The sequence below is a fragment of the Odocoileus virginianus genome, chromosome 5, assembly GCF_023699985.2.
Source record: "Odocoileus virginianus isolate 20LAN1187 ecotype Illinois chromosome 5, Ovbor_1.2, whole genome shotgun sequence".
NCBI lineage: Eukaryota > Metazoa > Chordata > Mammalia > Artiodactyla > Cervidae > Odocoileus > Odocoileus virginianus.
Window position 1 is genome coordinate 72409620 of NC_069678.1, and position 24295 is coordinate 72433914.

Here is a 24295-nt window from a genome sequence, read left to right on the forward strand (position 1 = left end):
AAGCTTTTCATAATAGTTTCAAGATGCCTCAAATAAAAACAACTTGTGAGTGGGGTCTTCTAGATGGTCAAATAATGACAATCCTCTGGGAATGGGGCTTAATGCTGTTCTGCCTCCTCTGGTGGCTACCAGGATGCTCATTTTCACAGAATTGTGGGCTGTCGGCTTTCAAGGCTACTATGGACCTTGGGAGAGAGGCGATGGGATAGGGCAAGGTAAAATGCCACAAAGCTTGCTGTTCTTAAGGAAGTTCAGCCATTATTTTTGAATAACCACTACCCAGATTGCTACAAGGCTTTGGTTCATTTCAGAGTTATGTTTTTGGGCCCTGAAATCTCCCTTTAATTACACTTGAGCTGCAGGACATAGATGCTTTTATTTAGGTCCATACAGAAAAACAACAGAATGGGAAAGACAGGAGATCTCGTCAAGAAAATTAAGAGATACCAAGGGAGCATTTCACGCAAAGATGGGCTCAATAAAGGACAGAAATGGTATGGACCTAACAGAAGCAGAAGATATTAAGAAGAGGTGGCAAGAATACACAGAAGAACTGTACAAAAAAGATCTTCACGACCCAGATAATCACGAAGGTGCAATCACTCACACTCACCTAGACCCAGACATCCTGGAATGTTAAGTCAGGTGGGCCTTAGGAAGCATCACTATGAACAAAGCTAGTGGAGGTGATGGAATTCCAGTTGAGCTATTTCAAATCCTAAAAGATAATGCTGTGAAAGTGCTGCATTCAATGTGTCAGCAAATTTGGAAAACTCAGCAATGGCCACAGGACTGGAAAAGATTTTCATTCCAATCCCAAAGAAAGGTAACGTCAAAGAATGCTCAAACTACCACACAATTGCATTCATCTCACACGCTAGTAAAGTAATGCTCAAAATTCTCCAAGCCAGGCTTCAGCAGTATGTGAACCGTGAACTGGCAAATGTTCAAGGTTGTTTTTAACATGTGATTTCATAGTTAATGGCTAGACTGTGGCTCATTATAGGAATGTTGTTAATCCTGAGTAAGTTAAAGAGAATTACTATGTCATAATGGGACAAATATTCAGCAATACGTGAACCGTGAACTTGCACGTGTTCAAATTGGATTTAGAAAAGGCAGAGGAACCAGAGATCAAATTGCCAACAACTGCTGGATCATCGAAAAAGCAAGAGAGTTCCAGAAAAACATCTATTTCTGCTTTATTGACTATGCCAAAGCCTTTGACTGTGTGGATCACAATAAACTGGAAAATTCTGAAAGAGATGGGAATACCAGACCACCTGACCTGCCTCTTGAGAAACCTGTATGCAGGTCAGGAAGCAACAGTTAGAACTGGACATGGAACAACAGACTGGTTCCAAATAGGAAAAGGAGTACGTCAAGGCTGGATATTGTCACCCTGCTTATTTAACTTATATGCAGAGTACATCACGAGAAACGCTGGGCTGGAGGAAGCACAAGCTGGAATCAAGATGGCCGGGAGAAGTATCAGTAACCTCAGATATGCAGATTACACCACCCTTATGGCAGAAAAGTGAAGAAGAGCTAAAGAGCCTCTTGAAGAAAGTGAAAGAGGAGAGTGAAAAAGTTGGCTGAAAGCTCAACATTCAGAAAACTAAGATCATGGCATCCGGTCCCATCACTGCATGGCAAATAAATGGGGAAACAGTGGAAACAGTGGCTGACTTTATTTTTCTGGGCTCCAAAATCACTGGGGATGGTGATTGCAGCCATGAAATTAAAAGATGCTTACTCCTTGGAAGGAAAGTTATGACCAACCTAGACAGCATATTAAAAAGCAGAGACATTACTTTGCCAACAAAGGTCCGTCTAGTCAAGGCTACGGTTTTTCCAGTGGTCATGTGTGGATGTGAGAGTTGGGACTATAAAGAAAGCTGAGCACTGAAGAATTGATGCTTTTGAACTGTGGTGTTAGAGAAGACTCTTGAGAGTCCCTTGGACTGCAAGGAGATCAAGTGGTTTCATCCTAAAGGAGATCAGTCCTGGGTGTTCATTGGAGGGACTGATGTTGAGGCTGAAACTCCAATACTTTGGCCACCCGATGCGGAGAGCTGACTCATTTGAAAAGACCCTGATGCTGGGAACGGTTGGGGGCAGGAGGAGAAGGGGACGACAGAGAATGAGATGGTTGGATGGCATCACCGACACAATGGACATGGGTTTGGGTGGACTCTGGGAGTTGGTGATGGACACAGAGGCCTGGCGTGCTATGGTTCATGGGGTTCCAAAGAGTCTGACACGACTGAGCAACTGAAATGAACTGAAGGGTTCTTCTGCAGATAGGCTTGGCAATGGCCTTCCACAGTAGCCTTCTAGATACTCTCTCCGTATAAGCCACTTTTGGAAATTCTGGCCATACCTAGTTGCCTGGGCTCAAAATTCTGTTTCCGAATCATGTGGGTCCATACCCCTACTTATGTAGACATGACCAGAATGACTTCTGACTAAAACTTATCCCTGTTCAGGGCCAGCTCTAGGCTCCCACAGTACTGAAAATTCCCATTCCATAGTGTAAGCAGTGAAGAGAGACCTAGACCAAGAATCACTAGAACTGTAGTCTCGTTATGTAACAAACATGTGAGACAGTACTGCAGAGGACTAAGACTATAGACTCTGGAGCCAGACTGCCTCACTTTGAAGCCCAGCCTCACCAGCTATGTGACTTTCTGATCTCTCTGCTTTAGCTTCCTCACGAGTGGAAAGTCAATCAGAATACTGCCTACCTTATAGGACTATGTGTGATTTAGACAGATTCATTCAAGTAAAATTTTTAAATAGGACTTGGAACATACATACAGTAAGTGCTAATGTTGAGTGTTTTTTTGGTAGTGATGGTCTGTTATTACTATTGTTTTTATCATCACTTTTGCTGTTATGTACCAGAAATGTCACATTTCATCAGCAAATTAAAGATGTCTTAATGTTGGGAGTTACACAGCATTACAGAAGCCTAGGGCTTCCGTGATGGCTCAATGGTCAAGAACCCGCTTGCCAATGCAGGAGACAATGGTTTGATCCCTCAGTTGGGAAGATCCCCTGGAAAAAAAATGGTAAGCCAGTCCAATATTTTTGCCTGGGAGATCCCATGGACAGAGGAGCCTGGCAGGCTACAGTCCATGAGGTCATAAAAGAATTGGACAGGACTCAGCAACTAAACACAACAAACAAACAGGAGCCTAACATCTTAAGTGTTTAACTGTCTTTCCCCTCCTCTTTCAACAGCTATACTCAGTGTGCAGGCTAGACTATGCCACTAGTCTATTTATTCAAATCATAATAGTCACAAATTTATCAAGTACTATATATTCTCCCTTACCTCTATCATGTTATAATTACTTATTTACTTCTCTGTATCCTCTAGAGCCTCATGGGTAGAGACTGATTCAGGGTTGTGTCTCTTGTTGTTTTCTTCTTTCTTTAGCCACACCATATGATTTGTGGAATCTTAGTTCCCCCACTAGGGATTGAATCTGGAACCTCAGCAGTGAAAGCACAAAGTCCTAACCACTGGACGACCAGGGAATTCCCTGGGTTTTGTTTTAAAGGAAAAAAAGTATACAATGACCCAAGATCCACTCTGGGAGATGCTAATTAATTTTGCCACCAACCTTCAACTTGTCTGCTTTAGCCCTCAGGTCCAGAAGCTTCTTCTCTGTGGCATCTATCTGCAGCCCCTCATCGCACCATTTCACAGCATCAACATAGTTTTTCAGTTCCAGATGGCAAGAGGCACCTGTAGAACCCAGCACCCTTAGTATCTGGGGACAAGATGCATGGAAAGAACCATCCTTGCACCTGACCCCCAACTTCAACCAGCTACCAGCCAGTACCCTGAAGTTCTGGAAAATGGATCATTAAGTCCCTTTTAGTGCATTCCCAGACAAGGAACACTGTTTCTTGTATTTTAGATCAGAAAGGTTTCTAGGTCCCATTCAGCTCAAAACTCTCTTTCTGGTATCCAGGACTTTTAAAGTAGGGAAGGCTACAGCTTAGTGGCAAAGAACACGGTCTTTGGAACCAGAGAGATCTGGGCTGGAAATCTAGCTGTCATTAACCAAGTAAACATTAGATAGTGGATTGAGTATTCCTGAGCTTTAGGCTGCTCATCTATAAATGAGAAAAATAAAGTCCATCTCAGACGACTTTAAATAGAGAGAGAAAGCAGAATTTGCCTCAGTCACTCACAAAAGCAATGGCAAAAACAAACGTGTTAGGTCTCCTAAAACTGTTCTTGATGGCTACTAGTTTAAGATGCCTCTCCTTTAATCAATCATGTTTTTCCTCCAGCTAGCCTCTTTGGGTTTTCTACAGAATTTTAAAACATCTGAACTAAAAAAATTTAAATGTCAACAGAATTCAACCACATCTTCCAGAGATAGAGTGGGTGTCTTGCCAAGGCCAGATAGTAAGGTAAAAATGACAATTCAAGCACACTACAGACTTCCAGCCTGTAGCAAATTCCACATGACTATACATAATTTATTTGCCCATCTTCTCTCCCTATAGCTGAAGGGCCTGGATCTACATAAACTCCCTAACCATGATTACATAAGCATAATTTTAATAAAGCATTTTAAGTTGGTCCATGGGGATATAGAGATTAATATATAATGAATAAATTAAAGTTTACAAAGCACCACTAAGCTTCTCAAAGAAAAGGTGAAGTATGCAAGTAATAAAAGCAAATTATTACATACAAAGGTCAGACTAGGACAGAAAATAATCTGGGAACATCTCAACATTAGAATTATTAGCAAAAGTCCCATAACTTATCTTTTAATTAACAATATCATGGCATTTGAAGATCTTGTCTTTCAATCAGCTAATTTGGAAAAAAAATTAGAATGTGGCTTTTAGAACTGCTTTAATTAATTTTATTCTTTATTAATTTAAAATGAGGAGTTTCACTTTCTCTACCAATTCTTAAAACACAGAGGGCTGAATTATTCTCTGAAGAATTCTTTTAAAAATGGCCATGGTGCTGCTGATAACGACTTAATACCAAGATTGCAAAAATAAGGTAACTTCATTAGTATCTTATCACCTTAATATCAAAGCTTAAAATACTTCTGGTGCTGCACATACCAACTTTTCCATGGTGACAGTCACACTGTAGCTCTACAGAACTTACCTCTTATTATTGCTTTGAGGTGGCAGGGTTTTAGCTTTCTGGCAGCCATCACATCATTGAGAGAAGAACGAAAATTGCCTGACAAAACACCATTCAGTAAACAAGAAAGCAAGTTTTGAGATCAAATTATTTCCAAAATTTTGTATGTAGAAACAAAAACACTCTTGGACAATCTTAGAGAAATGTAAATCAGAGCAACTATTTATAGAAGAAAAAAAATAGTTATGCTCATCAATCACCTCAGAAATGTTTATAATAGCAAGCAACCCACCAACAACTATAAATGGCTAGTAAGCACATGGAAAAATGCTCAAAATCACTGATTAGAGAAATTAAGATTAACATGAAACTGAAAATTAAAAACAGGTAATACCCAATATTGGTGAAGATATGGTGAAAGGGCACTCTGAGAGTAAACCAAGAGAGCAAATTGGCGTGCATATTGTATATTCACTTTGACCCAACAATACTCTTCAAAAAACTGACCCTCAAAATTGCTTGCAAAAAAACAAAGAAATGCTTGCAAAAAATGTACAATGACAAATGTAAAAGCATGTGAGCTGCTGTATTATTTTTAATTGTGAAAAGCTAAACTAAATATCCTCAATTTAGTAATGATGAAATATAGTAAATCCATACTATTGAATACAGCTATTAAAGGAGTAAGATAGATCTGTATGTAAAAGGCACAATAGGATGTCTTTCCTACATTGTTTTAAGTGGTGGGTCAATGTGTATAGAAGCCTATCTTTATAAAATAAACAAACCAAATCTAAATACACAGGCACATGTACACACATATATACTTGTGTGCAATCATGAACACTGGTTATCCAACCTAGTTTATACTGTAAGTATTACTGACAATTTGGTATATACTTATTAATTTCACTTCTAAAGCTCTAGCTCCTGGGCAAAATTTTTCTCTAAAGGGCCATACAGTAAATATTTCAGACTTTACAGGCTACATATGGTCTGTTATACATTCTTTGTTTCATAATCCTTTAAAAAAACACTTTTAGCTCACAGGAGATCAGGGACCCAGATGTGGCCTGAGTCATAGCCTGCCAAATCCTGCTTTAGCCTAAATAATCAGAATTATCGGAAAAATTTTATCACTAACTTTGTTCATTTTTGTATTACTTAAAAAAATCCTAAAAGCAGCTATATACTCAACAACAGCAGTATAGTAAAACAAATAGTGTAAACACTGGTATGTCCACATGATGCAACTTCAGTATTCACAAATAATTTAATGACAGGTGAAATTGTTTACATTATAAAATTAAGTAAAAACTGAATACAGAATTGGAACAGCAGCATGATCTGTGGAAAAAATATATAAAGAGAAATCCAAAAACTTCTGCTTAAAGGTAGTAGACTGAACATATGCATTTCAACCCCTATCACTTGACAAAAAAAAAAGCCATTAATCCAGAGACAAGAACAACAAAACGGAACACATTTTAAAGCAGGAGAACAGAGAGACACAGGCTAAATGACTAATTAGGCTTGAGACAACTGAAGTCTAAGCCAGTAGAGAGAAAACTCAAAGCTACCAAGTATACTGAAAAGCCTACAAAGTACCCAGTACTAAGGAATCAACAGCAGCAGGTATCTCTCTAAGAGTGGATAAACGGGTCTTTTGTTTAGTGTCTTCTGAGTCACACTTGACTCTGAATCCTAATCCTAGCACTGCACTCTTAAGGCAATTTATTTTACACATTTATTACATTTTACTACAGTCTCTTACTCTGTTAACTAGGGATAAAGCTGTTAACCTTATTTACCTTACATAGTTGCTATGAACTCAAGAGGGATAAAAAAAATGTGAAAGTGCTTTGTAAGCCATACCAGTGACATCATTTAAGGAATGTCTCTTGATTATTAAGCATTTGCTCCTCTGGTATTGCAAATACCTGTTTCTTGTTTTTTTTTTTTTTTTTCCTTGTAAGGTGCTTTTGGCCTTACTAGGCCTATACATAACATTCTTTAGTTCCTCAAAAGGAACTATGTATCTCTTATTCACAGTGCAGTGCCTAGCACACAGCAAATGCTTTATACTTACTGTTTGAATAGGTAAATGAATGAAATTCCTTTAAGGAAAACTCAGGTCTTACTCATTTCTATGATGCCAGTGCCCAGCACAGAATAAGAACTCAGTGTGCTGAATGAAGAAAATGTATTCCTCCAGAAGACAGAGACTGGCACTAATCAAAGGGGTTCTTTTCTAGGCCTTTGTAAAATTAGAGGGCTGGTTGGCTCAAATAATCTCCAAAGTTCTATACCACTCTTGCTTTTTAGAATTTTATAATGAAACAGGCTAAAAAAGAAAAAAATTGTAGATTATCACTGGAAAGAAACTCTGCTCCAAAGGTGATATGTCCCAATAGATCTATCCCAGCTAGACTTAAAGGCTTATTGTCTACCAGTCCCTCAGAAAAGGTTGAAGTCATTCCCAGGTCCTCTCTAAAACTGTGATAAGAAACAAGGGTTTAATATGCCTAAGATTAGATAAAAACAATGATGTCACCCAAATAATTAATCAGTGTTTCCCAAAGTCATGTCTGCAAAACAGTCCTGCATGTTAATAAGTGTTACTTGAAAAGGAGGCTCACAAAACCTGAGAATCACAGGACAAGGTTCTCTGCTGCAGGTTTCCTCAGTATTAACATACTAACTGTGCACTGCAAATCTCCAATGAGGAGGCAGCACTGTCCTGTTTTACTTGTCCAAGGAACGTTTTACTTCAAAGGGCCCACAGACCACTGAGAAATTCTCCTGTGGATTAATATAGTTTCTCTCACACAAAGAACTTTATCATCTTAATCCTTCTGGCATCCTTGAGAGGAGGCCAGAAAACAAACAAACAAACAAACAAACTTACTTTTGAGAGAGAAGCATCTGGGCTCAAAAATTCCAGATCATACCAGCTCATGTATTAAGGTATTTGATGTTACTCATTTGGCTCAACGGAGAAGGCACTAGCAACCTACTCCAGTACTCTTGCCTGGAGAAACCCATGGACGCAGGAGGCTGGTAGGCTGCAGTCCATGGGGTCTCCAAGACACAACTGAGCGACTTCACTTTCACTTTTCCCTTTCACGCATTGGAGAAGGAAATGACAACCCACTCCAGTGTTCTTGCCTGGAGAATCCCAGGGATGGGGGAGCCTGGTGGCTGCCGTCTATGGGGTTGCACAGAGTTGGACACGAATGAAGTGACTTAGGAGCAGCAGCAGCATTTGACTTAAATAGTTAAGAATTATACAATCTGACATCCCTTTTCACCAATCTACCTGGAAAATCAAAGTTCAGCTAAAGTAAGCTATCTTAAGGTTTCTGGGATAAACAGCTCCTCTTCCTCTGACACCTCAAACCCTCCCCACTAGCCATCATGTAATAGTTTTTTATCATAAGTTAATCTTTTAGAAAGTACTAAATAACAGAATAAATTACCCAGATAGTATTGTGCTGCTGCCCGATTGGTATAAAGAACAGCATTCAAATCAGGGTCTGCACATTTCTTCTTTAATCCTTCAGTGTATGAAATAACAGCTTTCTTATAGTCTTTTTCTTTAAAGTAATCATTGCCCTCATCTTTGTAAGTCCTGGCCTGATCTGCAAAAAAAGAGTAGAAAAAAATCACTATCCCCTATTTTTTAAATGGCTCATTAAAAATCAAAATCACACAATAATGTAATGACAAACCAAAAAGAACCAATACGGAAAGAAAACTCAAAAATGAATGCTATAAAACAGGTATCAATATGGAGAAATAAAATCACATGTACTTAACTACAATCAATTCTAAATATCCTACAAGGCAGATTATTAAGTGCTCACACACACAAAAAAAAGCATAAAGGAAAAATGTACACTTATCTCTTGAAGAGAGGGCTTTAATTACAGAAGAAATGGAGGGAAATTACACTACTGTTTTTTAATATGTTGTTTGAGTCCCTTGAAGGCAAATTCCCCTCCTCACTTTAGCAAAAGCCTACAAAATTGTTACAATTCAGTTCAAATTTCCCACCCATTGAAAGCCCACTCCTACACCTACCCCCCTTTGGTGTTCCAACAGCACCTATAATACCTTGGCATTTATTTCATAGGTTTGTCCTGATTCTTTAGTGAGCTATCCACTGGAGTGTGACCTTTGAGGGCAATCTCATTCCTTCCTGTGTACCGGTGCCCAGTATTTAGTAAGTATACAAAGAAGTATATGTGGAATAAATAGTGACAAGTTAGCTAGGGCTAACTACTTCTGTTATTTATCGAAACCTTTCTGACTCACACTTTATCTCAATTTAATGGAGGAGCTTAGAGTGTCACTGAAGATACCTTCTGGAGATCGCTCTTCATCAAAAATAATTGACTGCAGGCAGGCCAAGTCAGGATTCTCCAGGGGATCAATTTCTGATGGCGAGTTCTTCATAAACAGAGGAATCTTTTCAAATTCCTGGAAGTTGTTAAGAGAAGAATGAACTATACGAATATAATTTTCCACTGAGTAGACCCAATCCCAGGTCTCCACATCAAAGTTTTTTCTCACTCATCATAATTTGCAAACCCTCATGACATCTCTCCCTCCCCGGCCTCAGTGTCCCACCTGTAAAATAAGAGTGCAGAATACCTAAAGACCCTTCAGTTCTCACATTCTTACAAGACCGGCAGTAACTACCAAACAAGTTGAACGCTCGTTTGTTCCTGGCACTTCACCTATCCTCTCACTTGAGCTTCGCCACCATCCTACGAGATTGGTGCTCCAGTCAGAGGAATTCTACAAATGAGGGGACGGTCTCAGATAAGCGGTGAACTCACAGGTTTCTGACTCCAAAACCTGAACATCTAAACATACTGCCAGCTTAAGAAGACCCTCAAAGCTTCGGGGCCGATTTTTAACACGCAAGTAGAAAACGCCTATCCGCCAGCATCGCCAAACCTCGGCGGTAAAGCGCCTCAGCGCCCGGGAGGCCCCAGGAGTTGGGACAACGCCCACGCACGCACGTGCTGAGACCCCGGGCCCGCCCACCTCCTCCCACTGGCTCTCGTGGAAGCCGCCACGGTAAGGCTGACTCTGGAACTTTTCCAAGAACGAGTCCATGCCGTCGTCAAAAGTGGCGCCCAGCTCCTGCTGCTCCATGTCTGCTCCCTGGCGATCCAGCCACCGCCCGGGCGCCGAGAACCTTACGGCAGCTTCCGGCGGCGCGAGTGCCCCCTCTCAATCTTCCGGGTGGCGCCGGCGTGCTGCTTCCGGCGTTCTGGAGGCGTGGCCGACCCGACTCCACCCCTCCCCCGGGAAGCCCCTACTCTCCCGCGTATTTTCGAATACTCTCGGGGCCGTGGGTGAACCCAGTGCCCCACAGTAGCGCACGGTCACTTAGTTCACTCGTTTATTTAACCAGTCAGCACGTTTCCTAAGCTCCTTTCTCGTGCCAGTCCTGTTGTAGTCGCTGGGTATACAGTGCTGGGCAAAGCAAGTAAAACCCCTGCTCTCTAGGAGTTGATAAGGTAGAGCGGAGAAAGTGAAAGTGTTAGTCACTCCGTGATCTCCGACGCCTTGCGGACCCCATGGACTAGGCCTGCCGCGCCCCTCTATCCATGGAATTCTCCAGGCAATAATACTGGAGTGGGTAGCCATTTCCTTCTCTAGGGGATCTTCCCGACCCAGGGATTGAACCCGGGTCTCCTGCATTGCAGGCAGATTCTGTACTATCTGAGCCACCAGGGGCAGTAAGCAGAGCGGAGAGACAGACAGTAAACAAGACACGGGAGTTTGTCAAGTGGTAGCAAGGACTGTGGGAGAAAAGTTTTAAACAGGGTGGGCACGCATTCAAGCAAAGGAAGAAGCTTGGAAGTGGCCAGGGGGTGTCTGGTGAACAGAATTCCCCAAGGAGGGAACAGAGGGGGCTAAAGGTGTGAGGTGCAGAAAAGACGGTGAGTAGCAGGTAGGTGCGAAAGATAATGAGCTGTGACTCTGAGGGTTTGGGTTTTCCTCACAGTGCAGTGGGACCCTTTGGAGAGCTTTGAGGAAAGGAATGATGTGATCAGACTATTTCTGATTGGGATTCTGTGGTGGGCTAGTAGTAAAGAACCCACCTGCCAATGCAGGAGACATAAGAGATGCAGGTTTGATCCCTGGGTCAGGAAGACCCCCTGGAGAAGGAAAGGGCAACCCACTCCAGTATCTTTGCCTGGAGAATCTCATGGTCAGAGGAGCCTAGCAGGCTACAGTCCATGGGGTCACAAAGAGTCAGACACAGCGACTAAAGTGACTTAGCACACATGCGCAAACCCGTGCCCCCCACAGCTGAGATGGAAACAAGGCTTCTGGGCCAGCTCTGCCTTCCTGCAGCCACTGGGTTACCCAGCAAATGGCTGCTCGGCCCTGTATTGGGTGCCACAGTCTCAGGCACTCACAGCCTGGTCTAGAAGGAAAGACAGGCATGCAGCAGACCAGTCTAAATCCAGTCTGGTCACAAGCCTGCTCAGTGGGGGAACAGAGGAATGGCTGTTCCTTGGCGGGGGGGGGGGGGGGGGGGGTTGTGGGGGGTTCATTGAGGAAGTGATGTAGATCTCAGAGCAGAGATGGGGAATGTCTCTGCAGATGGATAGGGGCTGGAGGGAAATTGGGCATCTTAGGCAGTGGAAGTCCATGTACAGAGACATGGGTGTGGGCAACAGCCTGCACGCTGAGTTAAGAGGAAAGACAGCAAAGTAGGTGGGGGTCATAGGGCCTGGCTGTCCTTTTATGCTGCAAAGGACGGTGAGATACTGACAGACATAAGGGCAAATTTGTCTTAGGAAGGCCTGAGTTGCCAGGTGAAGGATTGATAAGGGATGCTGGGTTAAGAAATTGACAAGGAGGATGCTGGTGAGAAGCCAGGGAAGAAGAGAGATCTGAAGCCCAGAAGCAGAGCTAGCAGGCTTGCTTGTTATTTGACACAAGAATGAGACAGACAGCAGGGCTCAGGATGACACTTGGAGGGGCCATGAGCCCTTCAGACCCAGGACTGTGTCATTTACCTTTTATGTCACCTGTGCCCAGGGGGACACCTGGTCCGTATGCTCCCTTCTTCCAAATTTAAATCTCCTTTTCCATGCTTCCTCCTCCAGCCTAGTCCCTAATGATTCCTGTATTATTCTCATCTTCATTCCCTCCCTTCTTGAATACAGAGCCTCCAAAGTCTTTTTGTTCCCATTTTAAAAGTGTGATTCCTATGAAATCCCATAAGAACTCATTTTGCAGGTGATGATAGGGAAGGTTCAGAGAAGGGAAGTGCTCTTTGACCCTTCCAACTTGAGACTGTTTGGGGGCCTTTGCCAATAATTGAGCCTGCCATGTGCCACTGTGCTTCGAAACCGCCCAGCCCTAAAACATGGCAGCTCTTCTTTGTCAAGGCCACCCAGACCTGGGCTCTGTCTAGTGAAAGTAGCAGTGTCTCTGGGTGGAAAGGGCACAGGCATGGGAGTTGGGAGGCCTCTTGGATCCACACTTCTAATTGCTTCCTGACGTGACATTAGACAAGACCCACCCATCTTTGAGCCCTGTCCTCATCTGTAGAACATGGGTAATAAAGCCAGCCTGCCTTTCCCATGACTCCCTATGGCTACCGTGAGATTCAAACAGGGCAATGCTCATGAACATTCTTGGCAATGGACAAGGTTATGTTATTCTATCTCAGGCCCAGGATCTTGATGGCCTTGGCCCACATTTGTTGGAGATGACTGTGTGGTCATCTTACAGACTTACGTCTCTTCCTGCTCTGCACACACACCCAGGGAATCTCAGCTCACACCTGTGCACAGATGAATATCCCAAATCTGTTTACTTCTTAGATCCCTCTGCTGAGCTCCACCGTGTGCAGCCAGTACCTAGGAGATATCTCCACTATCGTGACAGACAAGCCCCTCAAGTTCACCATGTCCAGACTGAGCTCATCCCTCCCCAAACCTGCTCCTGGTCCTGAGGACCACTCATTGGGGTCATTGGCCTGGTCATCTGCCCTGAAATCTGGGCACCATCCTGAGGTCTTGCTCTCCCTTCTGTCAACCACCAGATTCTGAAAATTCTTCCCGAGTCACCCACAGGTCCGGTCATACTGTCCATCCTGCATTGCAGTCCAGGCCCCTGCCAGACCCCGAAGCCCCCAAGCCAGGTGTCCTTGTCCATGCTCTTGTCCATCCCCCACCCAGCACCTCTCCTTTGCTCCTGCATAAGCTTTCTTCCTCTCCTTTTTTTCATTTATTCCTTTTTATGCCCCTGAGCCTTCCTCCTTTCCTCCGCCTATCACTCTAATGTGTTTTAATGTGCGTTTTTCAGTTTGTAAGTGTCCTTTGCAAATGTAACTTCTTTTGTACATGCATTTTTTTTTTTTTTTTTTCCCTCAGCACTAGGTTTTAGGTCCCATCCATGGTGCTACACTGCTTCTAACTGCTGCATGGGACTCCGCGGTGCCCATTCATCCCTTCAGGGTAGATCCCCAGGCTGCCTTCTGTCCCAGGCATCACAAATAACTCTAAGAAAGACTTTCTCATACATCTCCCCTTACAGACCTGTGGGAAGATTCCCCAAGATGTATGCCCATGGTGGAAGTGCTGAGTTATGGGCATGCATAAACTTAATGTGACTGAAGAGTGACAGATTCCTATCTAGAACGGCTCCTGCCCTCCCCACAGCAGCGCCTGTGTGTGCACAAGGGGGAAGCTCTCTAAAGCAGACACCCTCCTGCATCTCCCCCTGCTTGCCTCTCCCCTTCCCACCATGCCTTCCCAGGCTCTCTGAAGTCTTCTCCTTAACACAGGCTCCACGGCCATATAACCCAGCCCTTGTCCTCCTCTCCCCTCCCATTCTAAGCTCCAGAGCACCTTCGGATCTGCCGTTGATTCTTGGTCTCCTGCCCTGCTCTTCTCCATACACGCCTGCTGTGTAGGCATCTTTCCAAACCCACTGGAGGGGGCGTCTCTTTTCTGGGAATCCTTCCCTGATCTCCCACCCCCAGGTAGCCTCTGGACTTCACAGTCCCCACACTGCCCAGCACAGCATTGATCTGCTGGGCTGTTGGTGTTTTAGATGTCTCTAATACTTGCATGAGGCCAAAGTTTATCAGCCTCAGCACTTTTGACAATTTACGATGGACATGTCTTTGCTGTGGGACTGTCCTGTGCACTGTAGGACGTTTAGCAGCATCCCTGGCCTCTACCCACTGATGATAACAGCCCCCTCCCCAAGTGGAAACAACCAAGAATGTCTTCAGACCTGTCCAAATCACCCCTAGTTGAGAACTACTGCATCAGACTATCAACTGCCCAGGGCCTCAGGCGGGGTCTCATTCATATTTTTATCTCTGGCACTCAGAGAAGGCCTGATCCAGGTTAGGTGCTCAGTAAATGTTGCCCAAATGAGTGGTGGCCAACCGCTGGGCAAAGACTCGAGGGTGGGGCTCAGAGATCAGGATTCTGGGATGTGCATATCATGGGGTGGAGATGGGGGGATCTCTTCTTTTCCTTCTCCGAAGGCTACCGAAATCATCTCCTTTTGTTCTTATTCTCTCCCTGTGAGGGAGGGGAAGCTGAGACATCTAGCAAACTCACAGTTTGACCTTGAACACGCCATTCCACCTCTCTGGGCCTCAGCTTCCCCCTTTATAAGACAGCCTACGTGCATCTATGAATGTTGACTGAGTCAATAATGAAGAACACGCTCATCTCACAGGAAAAACTCTATGGGGAGAGGCAAGCTATGTGGCATTTATAGTGAGCGTGGCTGGGGCCATGGCCACCTCCAAGGAGGGCTGGGGGCTCAGGAACATCACTGCTTCAAAGACATCTTCCAGGAACCCAGCACCTGCATGATCCAGGAGCGCCGCTGGTGGGAAGTGGGCAGATTCTCACAGCTAGGGCTCCAGCGGTGCGTGGCGGCCGGGTCACACACCCATGAGTCCCCATGTGGCAGTGGCCAGGAGTTCCGCCAGCAGCTGGCCAGGATGTTGTCCTGGGCCTGGGCAGCATAGATGCACACTGATGCTTCTGGGTCGTGTCTCAAGTTTTCCAGAGCTGAGTTATAGGGAGGAGAGAAGTCACTTGTTAAGTCTAGGTCCCCACCTGAGTCTCACACCTCATCCTTCTCACTTCATGTCTTAGCTTGTGTACTCTGCTCAGCATCCCCTCATCTCCAGCTCTTCAAATTGTTCATGTCTTTCAAAGCTTGGATCAAAACCTGACTTCTCCAGGCAGTCTTCTTGGACTGCCCAAGCCTTCCTTCATGCTCCCATCAGCTTTCCCAGTTATGAAATTAACATGCCCATTAAGAGTCTGAACTACTTGCTCTGCACTAAATGGTTTTTTATCTTGTTTTCTGAGTCTGGTTTCCTGGATTGTAAGCTCCCCTAGCAGTTGGACTGTGTGTTCTGTGTCTTAGCGACTCCACAGTAGCTAACATATACTCACCTGGTCAATGCTAGCACAACTGGACTGAGCTGAAGCCCCTGGCATTGGGTCGTAACCCTCCCCTCTCCCATTCCCCGCTGCAAGCCTACTCTTTCCTGCACTGGCTCTGGAAATCTCGCCAATACAGGGCAGGACTCACCAGCTTTAACTTCATTCATACGATCTTCCATCATGCTGCTCTCCATACATGGGACCAGGGACCCTTGAGCATAATCCAAGATGTGAGTGGGTCCATCTCCTGATTCTGACCGCCCCCCTCAAACCACACTTCCATGGCTAATTCATATCAATGTATAACAAAAACTACTGTAATGATGTAAAGTAATTAGCCTCCAACTAATAAAAATTATAAAAAAAAAAAAAAAAAAAACACACTTCCTTGGAAAAGCTCTCCTAGTACCACAAATGAGGACACGAACAGAGAACTTCGTCTTGACCCTGGGACAGATTCCTTGAGAGGGGTCCTGGGAGGGGTGGAAGGTCCAGTGGGCAGAGAGGGCAACAGGACAGAGACAGGAGCAGGGCCGTAGCTGACTCTGAGAGGTGGTCCTAGGAGATCCCTTCCCCAGGCTGGTCTGTAGTGTCCTCGTCTAAGACTCAGGGAGGTGCTGCCTCGGTGCCCCCTTCTCCAAGGAGCAGTAACAGGAGGGTACCAAGTGCCTCGCATACCTTCCCCTCAGGTGGTTGGTGGGGTCCCTGGAGAGGCTGAAATTCAGTTTCTCGGCAACATAGCTCAGCCCTCCCCTTCTGCAGCGGCTCCTAAAGTACCTGCAGATCCTTGAATGTGCCCTACCTCTCAGAAGGCCCCTCCCTTACTTTGTACCTTACTAATTCCTGTTTGTCCTTGAATATTCAATTTAACGTGACTGCTCCTCTAGGAAATTTTTCCCTCCTTTGCCCCAAGCTAGTTATAAATGCCTCTTTAGGCTCCCAGAGTCCCTGAGTCTGTCTCCATCTGTGTACACACTGTGATGTATTTTACTTGTCATTCATGAACATCTCCCACCAGACCTGGGGTTTCTTCAGCTTAGATCTGCTAGAGATGGGGGAGTGGGAAGGATAGTCTGAGGGCCTTTGAGACACTTGCTCAAGTGCATGGATGGTGCATATTTCTAGGGCAAGTGTTCCTAAATTTCTGTAGGGTCTCACAAAAGATCTGTAACCCGCAAGAGGTTAGGAATTAAAACACAAACATTCTTGGAAGTGATTAGTTTGGAACAAGCTTTAGAGAAGCCAGAATTTAGGAAATACATCACTCTGTTTGAGGAGCGCCCCCTAAGCACGTCCCCACAGCCCTAAGGATGCTCCCTCCATCCTGGGCATTGCTCATCTGTCCCAGAACTGACCATGTTAACAGCTGCCCCCACATCTCCCCAGTCCTGACCATCGGCATCACCTCCTGAAAATTTCTTTGTTTCTCCAGACTAAGCACAGTGCCTGACAGAGTAGAGGATCAATCAGTGTGTGAGGCCGAAGCCAACGGATACATGCATGCGTGACAGGACGAATGAGAAATTGCACATGAATTGGGCAAAGGTACGAGGTGGGGGGGCCTCTCCAAGCCTCTCTGCAGTGGGGTCTCCTGCAGACCCTTGAAGGATATATGGCTGTTTGGGGGAGGGAAGGGGAGTGGCTGAGAGGAGACGGCATACCATCAGAAGTGTCCTGTGGAGGGATTCTGAGTGAGGGGAACCTACTTGGTTTTTTCCCCAGAAAGACAGAGGTTGGGGCTGTGGGAAGAAGGAGGAAGGTGACTGTCACTGAGGGAGAACCTTTATCTGCCAGTCTTCACTTTTAAAAAAATTCTCATCCAGGTGACAAAGCAGGAGTTGATCCCTATCTTGCCAGTCACCTTACTGATCTTACAGAGGAGGCTCAGGTGGTATCACACAGAAGGGGGATTATGGAGCTGAGATCCTAGTTCACTTCCCCCTGTGCAGACTGGTGCTTCCTGCTGCAGGGCAGGCTCCTGCTGCACCTGGACCTTGCTGTATTGGGGGCGGGAGGTGGGGCAGGTGAAGCAGTAGTTCTACTGCCTACAGATGCCAAGGTTATGACCTTGGTCCACTTCCCGAGCAGTGATCTCAGAAGAAGGGAGACCTTGCTAATTTATATCAAAGCTGTGTGCTGGCCAAGGCTTGCATGCAAAGGGAGGCATCCACCCTGGGCCAGAGGGGCCACTGCTTCCTTCCAAGGGCAGGAAGCAGCAGGACTAGATCTGCCAGGGCAGGTTACCTATGAACATGACTGAGGACTTCCGGAGGGAGGCCCGAGGACTCTTGGCATACTCCAGGCTCTGACTGAGGAAAGTGAAGGCGCTGTCTCGATGGGTGTCCACCTGGGATGAAGAAAAACCAGAGTGCTGGGCCCTCAGAGGGACTAACCACCCATCTACCCCTCCCAGAGCTAGGAACCAGGACCCAGTCAGGCAGCTGAGCCCTGGCCCTTTGCCTCCTAAATTACTCTGCTACCCATTCTGGACTCTTCCAGAATCCAGACTTCGTGTTCTCTTAGCTGACTGCAACAATCACGTTAATGTCTTCCTGCCTTGGGTGTCTTCTTTTCTAATCCACCCACCTGCTACAAGCCAGAAGGCAAGTTCTAAAATGCAAGTCCAGCCAGAGCTGAGAATGGATATGGCATGTGAGGAACATGACTAAGGAGACGGGTCTGACTAGGTAAAGGATTCAAGTTACAAAGCAGTGGGAATAAACTACAGACTTAGGAGGGTCTTAAAAGTCCTTCAAATACAGACAGAAATAGGGCTTCCTTATGCATTAAAAAATAAGAAGCCAGCATCCATTCTTAATAGGGCAATGACAAAGTAATGTTTTAGGCAAAATAGTCTGACAGTGGTGTTCAGGTTGGGTTTGATCAAGTAGAAACCAGGGGGCAGACAATCTGCTAAGAGACTGTTGAGGGAGATAAAGAGAGATCTGATCTGATCACTCTCCTATTGACAATCTGCATGTCAGGGAGTAACTGTGGTATTGGAGAAGACTCTTGAGAGTCCCTTGGACAGCACGAAGATCAAACCAGTCAGCCCTAAAAGAAATCAACCCTAAATATTCATTTTAAGGACTGATGCTGAAGCTGAAGCTCCAATACTTTGGCCACCTGATGCAAAGAGCCAGCTCATTGAAAAAGACCCCAATACTGGGAAAAATTGAGGGCAGGAGGAGAAACAGATGACAGAGGAAGAGATGGTTGGATGGCAACATCAACTATGTGGACATGAGTTTGAGCAGACTCCAGGAGATAGTGAAGGACAGGGAAGCCTGGCATGCTGCAGTCCATGGGGTCGCAAAGAGTCAGACACAACTGAGCGACTGAACAACAGCAATAGCAATGTCAGGGAGCAGACTCCTGGGCTTAGTGTGCACAGTGTTCACGCTCATGTTCTTTCTCAGCCTCAGGTCTTTCTCTACCACTGCCTCCACACACACCATGCTCCAATCCCAGGTCGAGGCACAACTCTGCCCAAATCCATGCCTGACACAAGCCACTACTCCTGATTGGAGCCCCTTTCCCTCTTTCCTTCCTGATGAGTCCCCTCTCATTCTTTGAGGCTCAGCTCAGAAACCGTCTCCTCCCTGAAGTTTTCCACAACCCTCCGGCAGAGCTAATCTCACTACCCTTGGCGTCCCTGCAGCATGTTGCACAGCCTTTGTCATGACACCTATGACACTGGACTTATAATTACTTATACCTGTCTCCCCCACTGGATCTGTAGTTCCCCCAAAAGAAGGGACCTTCTCACTCAGCTCAGAGTCCTCAGCACCCTGGATGGAGCTTTGCATGGTACAGGTGCCCAGAAAGTATTGGATGGATAAATGAATGAATGACTAGGTTACTGACCCCTCCTTAAAGCTAAGGCTAGAGGTTGGCCTTCATATGAGCAGAACTGTTGATGCCTGGAGAGCAAAGAAGAGCCTGAGAATCCAGAGGGTCTAATGCAGAGGTCACAAGCTGGCAGCCCACAGGCCACAAATGGCTGGCAGGGCAGAGGCCAGCGCAGCGTTTTAACTAAATTGATTGTTAATTAAAGTCTTATAAAAATCTAGCTTTTCTTGTGAAACTGAAGGCCCTGGTGAGAGCCAGCTGCATGGTGGCTGGAACTCTCCGTTCGTGCTTTCAACAGAGCCTGGCCCCTCCAGGTTGCCATGGCCCTACCACCCCTACATCATTTATTATCTGCCCAGTCACTGGGTCATGGTTAGTATTTGAATTAGCAGCAGTGGCCAAACACTTCCTCCAGGCCTCTTTTTCCCTCTGTACAAGGAGGTAACAATATTAGACACTGGATTGCAGAGACTTTGAGCATTATTGATGATGATTACTACTGCAAAATAGCAATCTTTTGTTTTGTTTATTCCTGTTAGGTTGGTGGGGGAGTGGGGATGCTGCATGCCCCATCCAGACCTCCCTTAAAATGTGAAGGATTTATTCCCCCAGGTGCAGATTGCCTTGGTGGAAGAGAACTGCTGGCCCAAAGTCACGTCCCTTCCCAGGCCAGCTGGCGACCAATGACGAGGCAAACCACAGCCTCAAGACCTTCTTCCAGGGGCAGAACCGGAAAATGACAGACCCCTCAGTCTGTGCCGAGACCTGACCGCCAGCCCCAACACGAGGAATCTCGGCATCATGTTGGCCGAGACCTTCCCTGAAACGGCTCTGCAGCTTGACTCCTGCCACTTCCGCTCCCTGCCCTCCCTTCTACAGTGGCTGGTCCCAGGCTGCTCCCTAATAAACCTCCTGCATGCCAACCTCTGCCTCAGAGCCTGCATCCCGGGGAACACAGCCTGTGACTACAGGAAAGGCAGATGCGCCTAGATGGCAAAGCATCCAAAATGGTACGTGAGGGAGCCCGGCTGCATCCTGCTGTGCAGCGTGTCACTGTGTGTAGGGCTCTCTCCTACCGTAGAATGTTCCTGGGTGTTACCTGGAAAGGGGGTTCTGTGGTTTAATAATTTGGGGAAACCATGAATCAATCATGAAGTTTCCTTGGCACAGAGCATTTCAGAGCTCTTTGGTGCTGGTGACACTGCAAATCTCCGAGAGGAACATAACAATGCAGTATTTCCCAAACTTACTTGTCTGGGATCTTTTCTGTCCTGTGGGGCCTTTCTTGTAGGACTGACATCACAGCGAATATGCACTGGAAATTACTGTGGTAGAAGAGGGAGCCGGTAGAGTCCCCCAGGCAGGGATATGATATAGACAGACTTGGGTTTTAACCAGATCATTCTGGTAGCCTGAGTCGGGAATGGATTGGAGGGGCTGAGATTCAAGACTGGGAGACCCACTGGATGGCTGGACCCATCTGAGAAACATTTATGACCTGAACTAAGAGTAATAATAATGGGGAGGGGGAGGAAAAAACAATTCAGAGGCATTTAGGATATTTAAGATTGATCAAAGGTGAAGGCGAGGGGGATGAAGAAGCCTTGGATGGTTTTAGGTTTCAGCTTTGGGGATTTAGAAGGAGAGAGAACTGACATTGGGAAGGCCATAAGTTCAGGAGATATGCTGATTTTAGTTGTGTGTAGTCATTGTGGGCAGGGGACGGCTTTCCAGTTGGCCCTAGTGATAAAGAACCTGCATTGCAAGGCGGGAGACATAAGAGACACGAGTTTGATCCCTGGGGTTGGGAAGATCCCCTGGAGAAGGGCATAGAACCAACTCCAATATTCTTGCTGAAGAATTCCATGGACAGAGGAGCGTGGTGGGCTACCATCCATGGGGTTGCAAAGAGTAGGACAGGACTGAAGCGACTTAGCACAGCACACACACAGTCATTGGGGGAGATGTCCAGTAAGCCTTGGAGAAGGAACACCAGAAGTGGGGAGAGAAGTCAGAGGCAAAGATGAACTTCCAGGAGCCAACAACTTGTAGGTGGTAATGGAATTGTCAGTAAGGATGCTCATGTAAAAAGGAGGAAGAGACAAGGAAAGAACTGGCCACCTCCAACATACTCATAAGAACCCACTGTAGTCTTAGAAGTACTCACAAGGTACTTGCAAATTTTAGCCACCGTCTGCTGCTGGTTGTCCCAGGGCTTCCGGCTGTAAGCTTTTTTTGGCAATTCCCAAGCCATGAAGCAAGAACAGCGGAACAGGGTCTTCACACATTTCTGGGGGCCAATAGAAAGAGAATACCAGAGCTATGCAATTCCAGAAGAGTTGAACTATGCTGGGGGGGGAGGCAGTATGAAACTGGATTTTGGGAAAACAATTCCTATCAATACTTGAAACATACAAGGAAAGTTAGCTGTTTTGAACAGAAATACCGTCTTGGGTACCTTTTGAAAACAAGCTTGGCCAGACTTGGTCGCGTGATGAATTGTCTGTGATTCTAGGCTGGGTTCTGTAAAGCGGGCTGCACCCTCAGGACTCAGGGCTATGCACACTCACCTGGCTCACCTTGGCGTTGCCCTCTTGCATGGTCAGCAGCAGGGGCACCAAGGTGCTGATCAGCTGCTCCTCCACAGCTGGGGTGCGGGGCAACCGCAGCTTCTGAACTACCTTGCCGTACAGGTTGATGCAGGAGGAGCGCACGTCCTCCCGTGACTGGGGCAGATCCAGAGGCTCAGGTGAGCTCCATCCTCCAGGAGGCTGCCTGCACCTCTGTGCCCCACGTAGAGGCTCATGGCCTTCCTTCCACTCATTCCGAGGGCCCCTCCAAGCACAAGACACGCAGAGACGAAGAACACCGAAGGCCACCTGACGGGGCTGATCTGGGGCTGGCTTCCCCGTGGTCAGAGCCTGGGTCAGGAGCTCTGCCCGCTCTTCCCAGCAGGAACCCCACTGTCCTAAAAGATGCCTTTGTGCCAAGTAGAAAAATGCCCCCCCTCTGCTGAGACCGATCAAAGAATTTTGTGACCCCCTTGGGGGAAGAATGGGGGAAGGGATAGTTAGGAAGTTTGGGATCAACAAGTACATACTGCTATATTTAAAATGGATAACCAACAAGGACCTACTCTATAGCACAGAGAACTCTGCTCAATGTTATGTGGCAGCCTGGATGGGAGGGGAGTTTGAGGGAGAATTGATACATGTATGTGTATGACTGAGTCCCTCTGCGGCCCACCTGAAGCTATCACAACATTGTTAATTGGCTATACTCCAATTTAAAAAAAAAAGTTCAAAGGAAAAAGATTGTGACTCCTTTAGATGGACCAATCACAGAGCAGCAAGTTTCTGGGGTAACGAGGACACAAAAAGATCTCCCTCTGTGAGAACCAATTAGAGAAGGAATTTTCTCTGTGCAAACCAATTACAAAGAATTTGGACCAGTTGGGATGAGCACCCCTTCCCCTGGGCTGACTCAGCCCTCCCCAGGTCCCAACAGGCCATGGGAGCTATTACGACCCCCAGGGTAGTAAAGAACTGCCCTCCAGGTGTTATACCCCCATCCTTACACCCTCACGGAATTCCTTACATCACTGAAGTGTGGCAGCAGAATCTGCAGTATCTCCACATAGACTGAGTTGTCCATCAGCTTCCGATCCTGCCCCTTGAAAATGGTCTTGAGGTTGTGGACCGCCTCCGCCACCAGCAGCCCATCCACACTCTTCAGACCCTTCACCATGGAGGGCAGGAGGGCCTGCACCTTGGCGGCCTGCAGACAAGGAATATTTGGGATGGGGGATCCTATCTGATCTAACAGGTGAGGGACCCAGCCTCTGATTCACAGAGATGAACTTGGTCAAGCAAGTCCTACCTCCTGGCCTTTGCTTATGCTATCCCACCTGCCTGGCATGCCTTCACTCAAACTCCTGCTGTCTCCAAAGCCTTCTTTGGCCTCACTGACTCCTTCCTAGCCTGCAACCCTGAGGGCTTTTGTTGTCTCCCCACTTCTTGGCACTATCTATAGATAGTACCCTGTGTCGTTGGTTTTCTGTGTTGTTAGTTAAGTCCTGTCCCTTTGTCCGTCTAAATCATAAGCTGTAATGACAGTGCTTAGTAGAGAAAAACACAGCCTTTTTAAAAGGCTAATGAAATATCAACAACCTGTGACTCAGCTTCCTAATCTCTAGAATAGGAATAATTATTGCTATCCCCAGCCCCTCCTAAACATACTGCTCTTAGGGTCATTGTGAAAAATCTGAATTCGGCAAGTACTTTTCAAAAGATAAAGCATATAGGGAATTATTAAGGGATACCCATTTTACAGATGGGATAATTAAGACAGAGACAGAAATGAGCTCTGAGTCCAGTCACCAGCACTGGAGAATTGAGGATGGCCAAGCTCCATCCTTCCTCTTGTCGGGGCCCTGGCTGAGTGGGCTCTCCCCTGCCCGCAACTCACCTTTTCAGTCCTTTGAGCCAGGATGACCAGGCCTCGGATGGACAGCACCTTCATGATGGGGTCCCGATGGCTCAGGCCTTCTGCCACCCGCCCCAGGGAGTACTCCTCCGGGATCCGCCGTACCTGCTCCATCCGGAGGAGCTGAGGGAATAAGGATGGTTACTCCCCAACGCAAGGAGTACCCTCAGGCCCCGTTTGCCTCTGGGGCCTCATTCACACCTATCCACCCTCTAGTCTGTATTCTTACCACCAACAAGCTTCTAACCAAGCTTCCCATCATTCATGGAATGACCCAGGCTGTTCTGTCCCTTCTGTGTGGGCAGGGACGCTCTTCTGCCAGGCCTCTCAACTCCACTCTAGCCCCAACTCACCATGCACG

At 46.2% G+C, this 24295-nt stretch overlaps 2 protein-coding genes across 9 annotated transcripts in view; both read right to left on the reverse strand.

Annotated features, from left to right (window-relative positions):
* TTC4 (tetratricopeptide repeat domain 4) overlaps window positions 1-10362 on the reverse strand; it is a 34493-nt gene extending 24131 nt beyond the window's left edge. Inside the window, exons 1-5 of one of the 3 annotated variants that reach the window (XM_020871408.2) lie at window positions 10190-10362; window positions 9499-9616; window positions 8614-8775; window positions 5156-5233; window positions 3633-3757 (exon numbers count right to left, since the gene is read on the reverse strand). In XM_020871408.2, the coding sequence (XP_020727067.2) occupies window positions 3633-3757; window positions 5156-5233; window positions 8614-8775; window positions 9499-9616; window positions 10190-10300 (594 nt within the window). In that variant the 5' untranslated portion in view covers window positions 10301-10362. Of the gene's footprint in view, window positions 1-3632; window positions 3758-5155; window positions 5234-8613; window positions 8776-9498; window positions 9617-9766; window positions 9830-9978; window positions 10143-10189 lie in introns of those variants that run through there. The other 2 variants (XM_020871409.2, XM_020871410.2) reach the window with 2 other exon arrangements.
* A 4525-nt stretch (window positions 10363-14887) lies between these two features.
* MROH7 (maestro heat like repeat family member 7) overlaps window positions 14888-24295 on the reverse strand; it is a 47244-nt gene continuing 37836 nt past the window's right edge. For 5 of the 6 annotated variants that reach the window (XM_020871413.2, XM_020871412.2, XM_020871418.2 and 2 more), the window contains exons 18-23: window positions 23917-24057; window positions 23047-23226; window positions 22020-22175; window positions 21617-21739; window positions 17842-17944; window positions 16984-17336 (exon numbers count right to left, since the gene is read on the reverse strand). In XM_020871413.2, coding sequence (XP_020727072.2) covers window positions 16999-17336; window positions 17842-17944; window positions 21617-21739; window positions 22020-22175; window positions 23047-23226; window positions 23917-24057 — 1041 coding nt within the window. In that variant the 3' untranslated portion in view covers window positions 16984-16998. Of the gene's footprint in view, window positions 15214-15745; window positions 15809-16983; window positions 17337-17841; window positions 17945-21616; window positions 21740-22019; window positions 22176-23046; window positions 23227-23916; window positions 24058-24295 lie in introns of those variants that run through there. The other variant, XM_020871417.2, reaches the window with a different exon arrangement.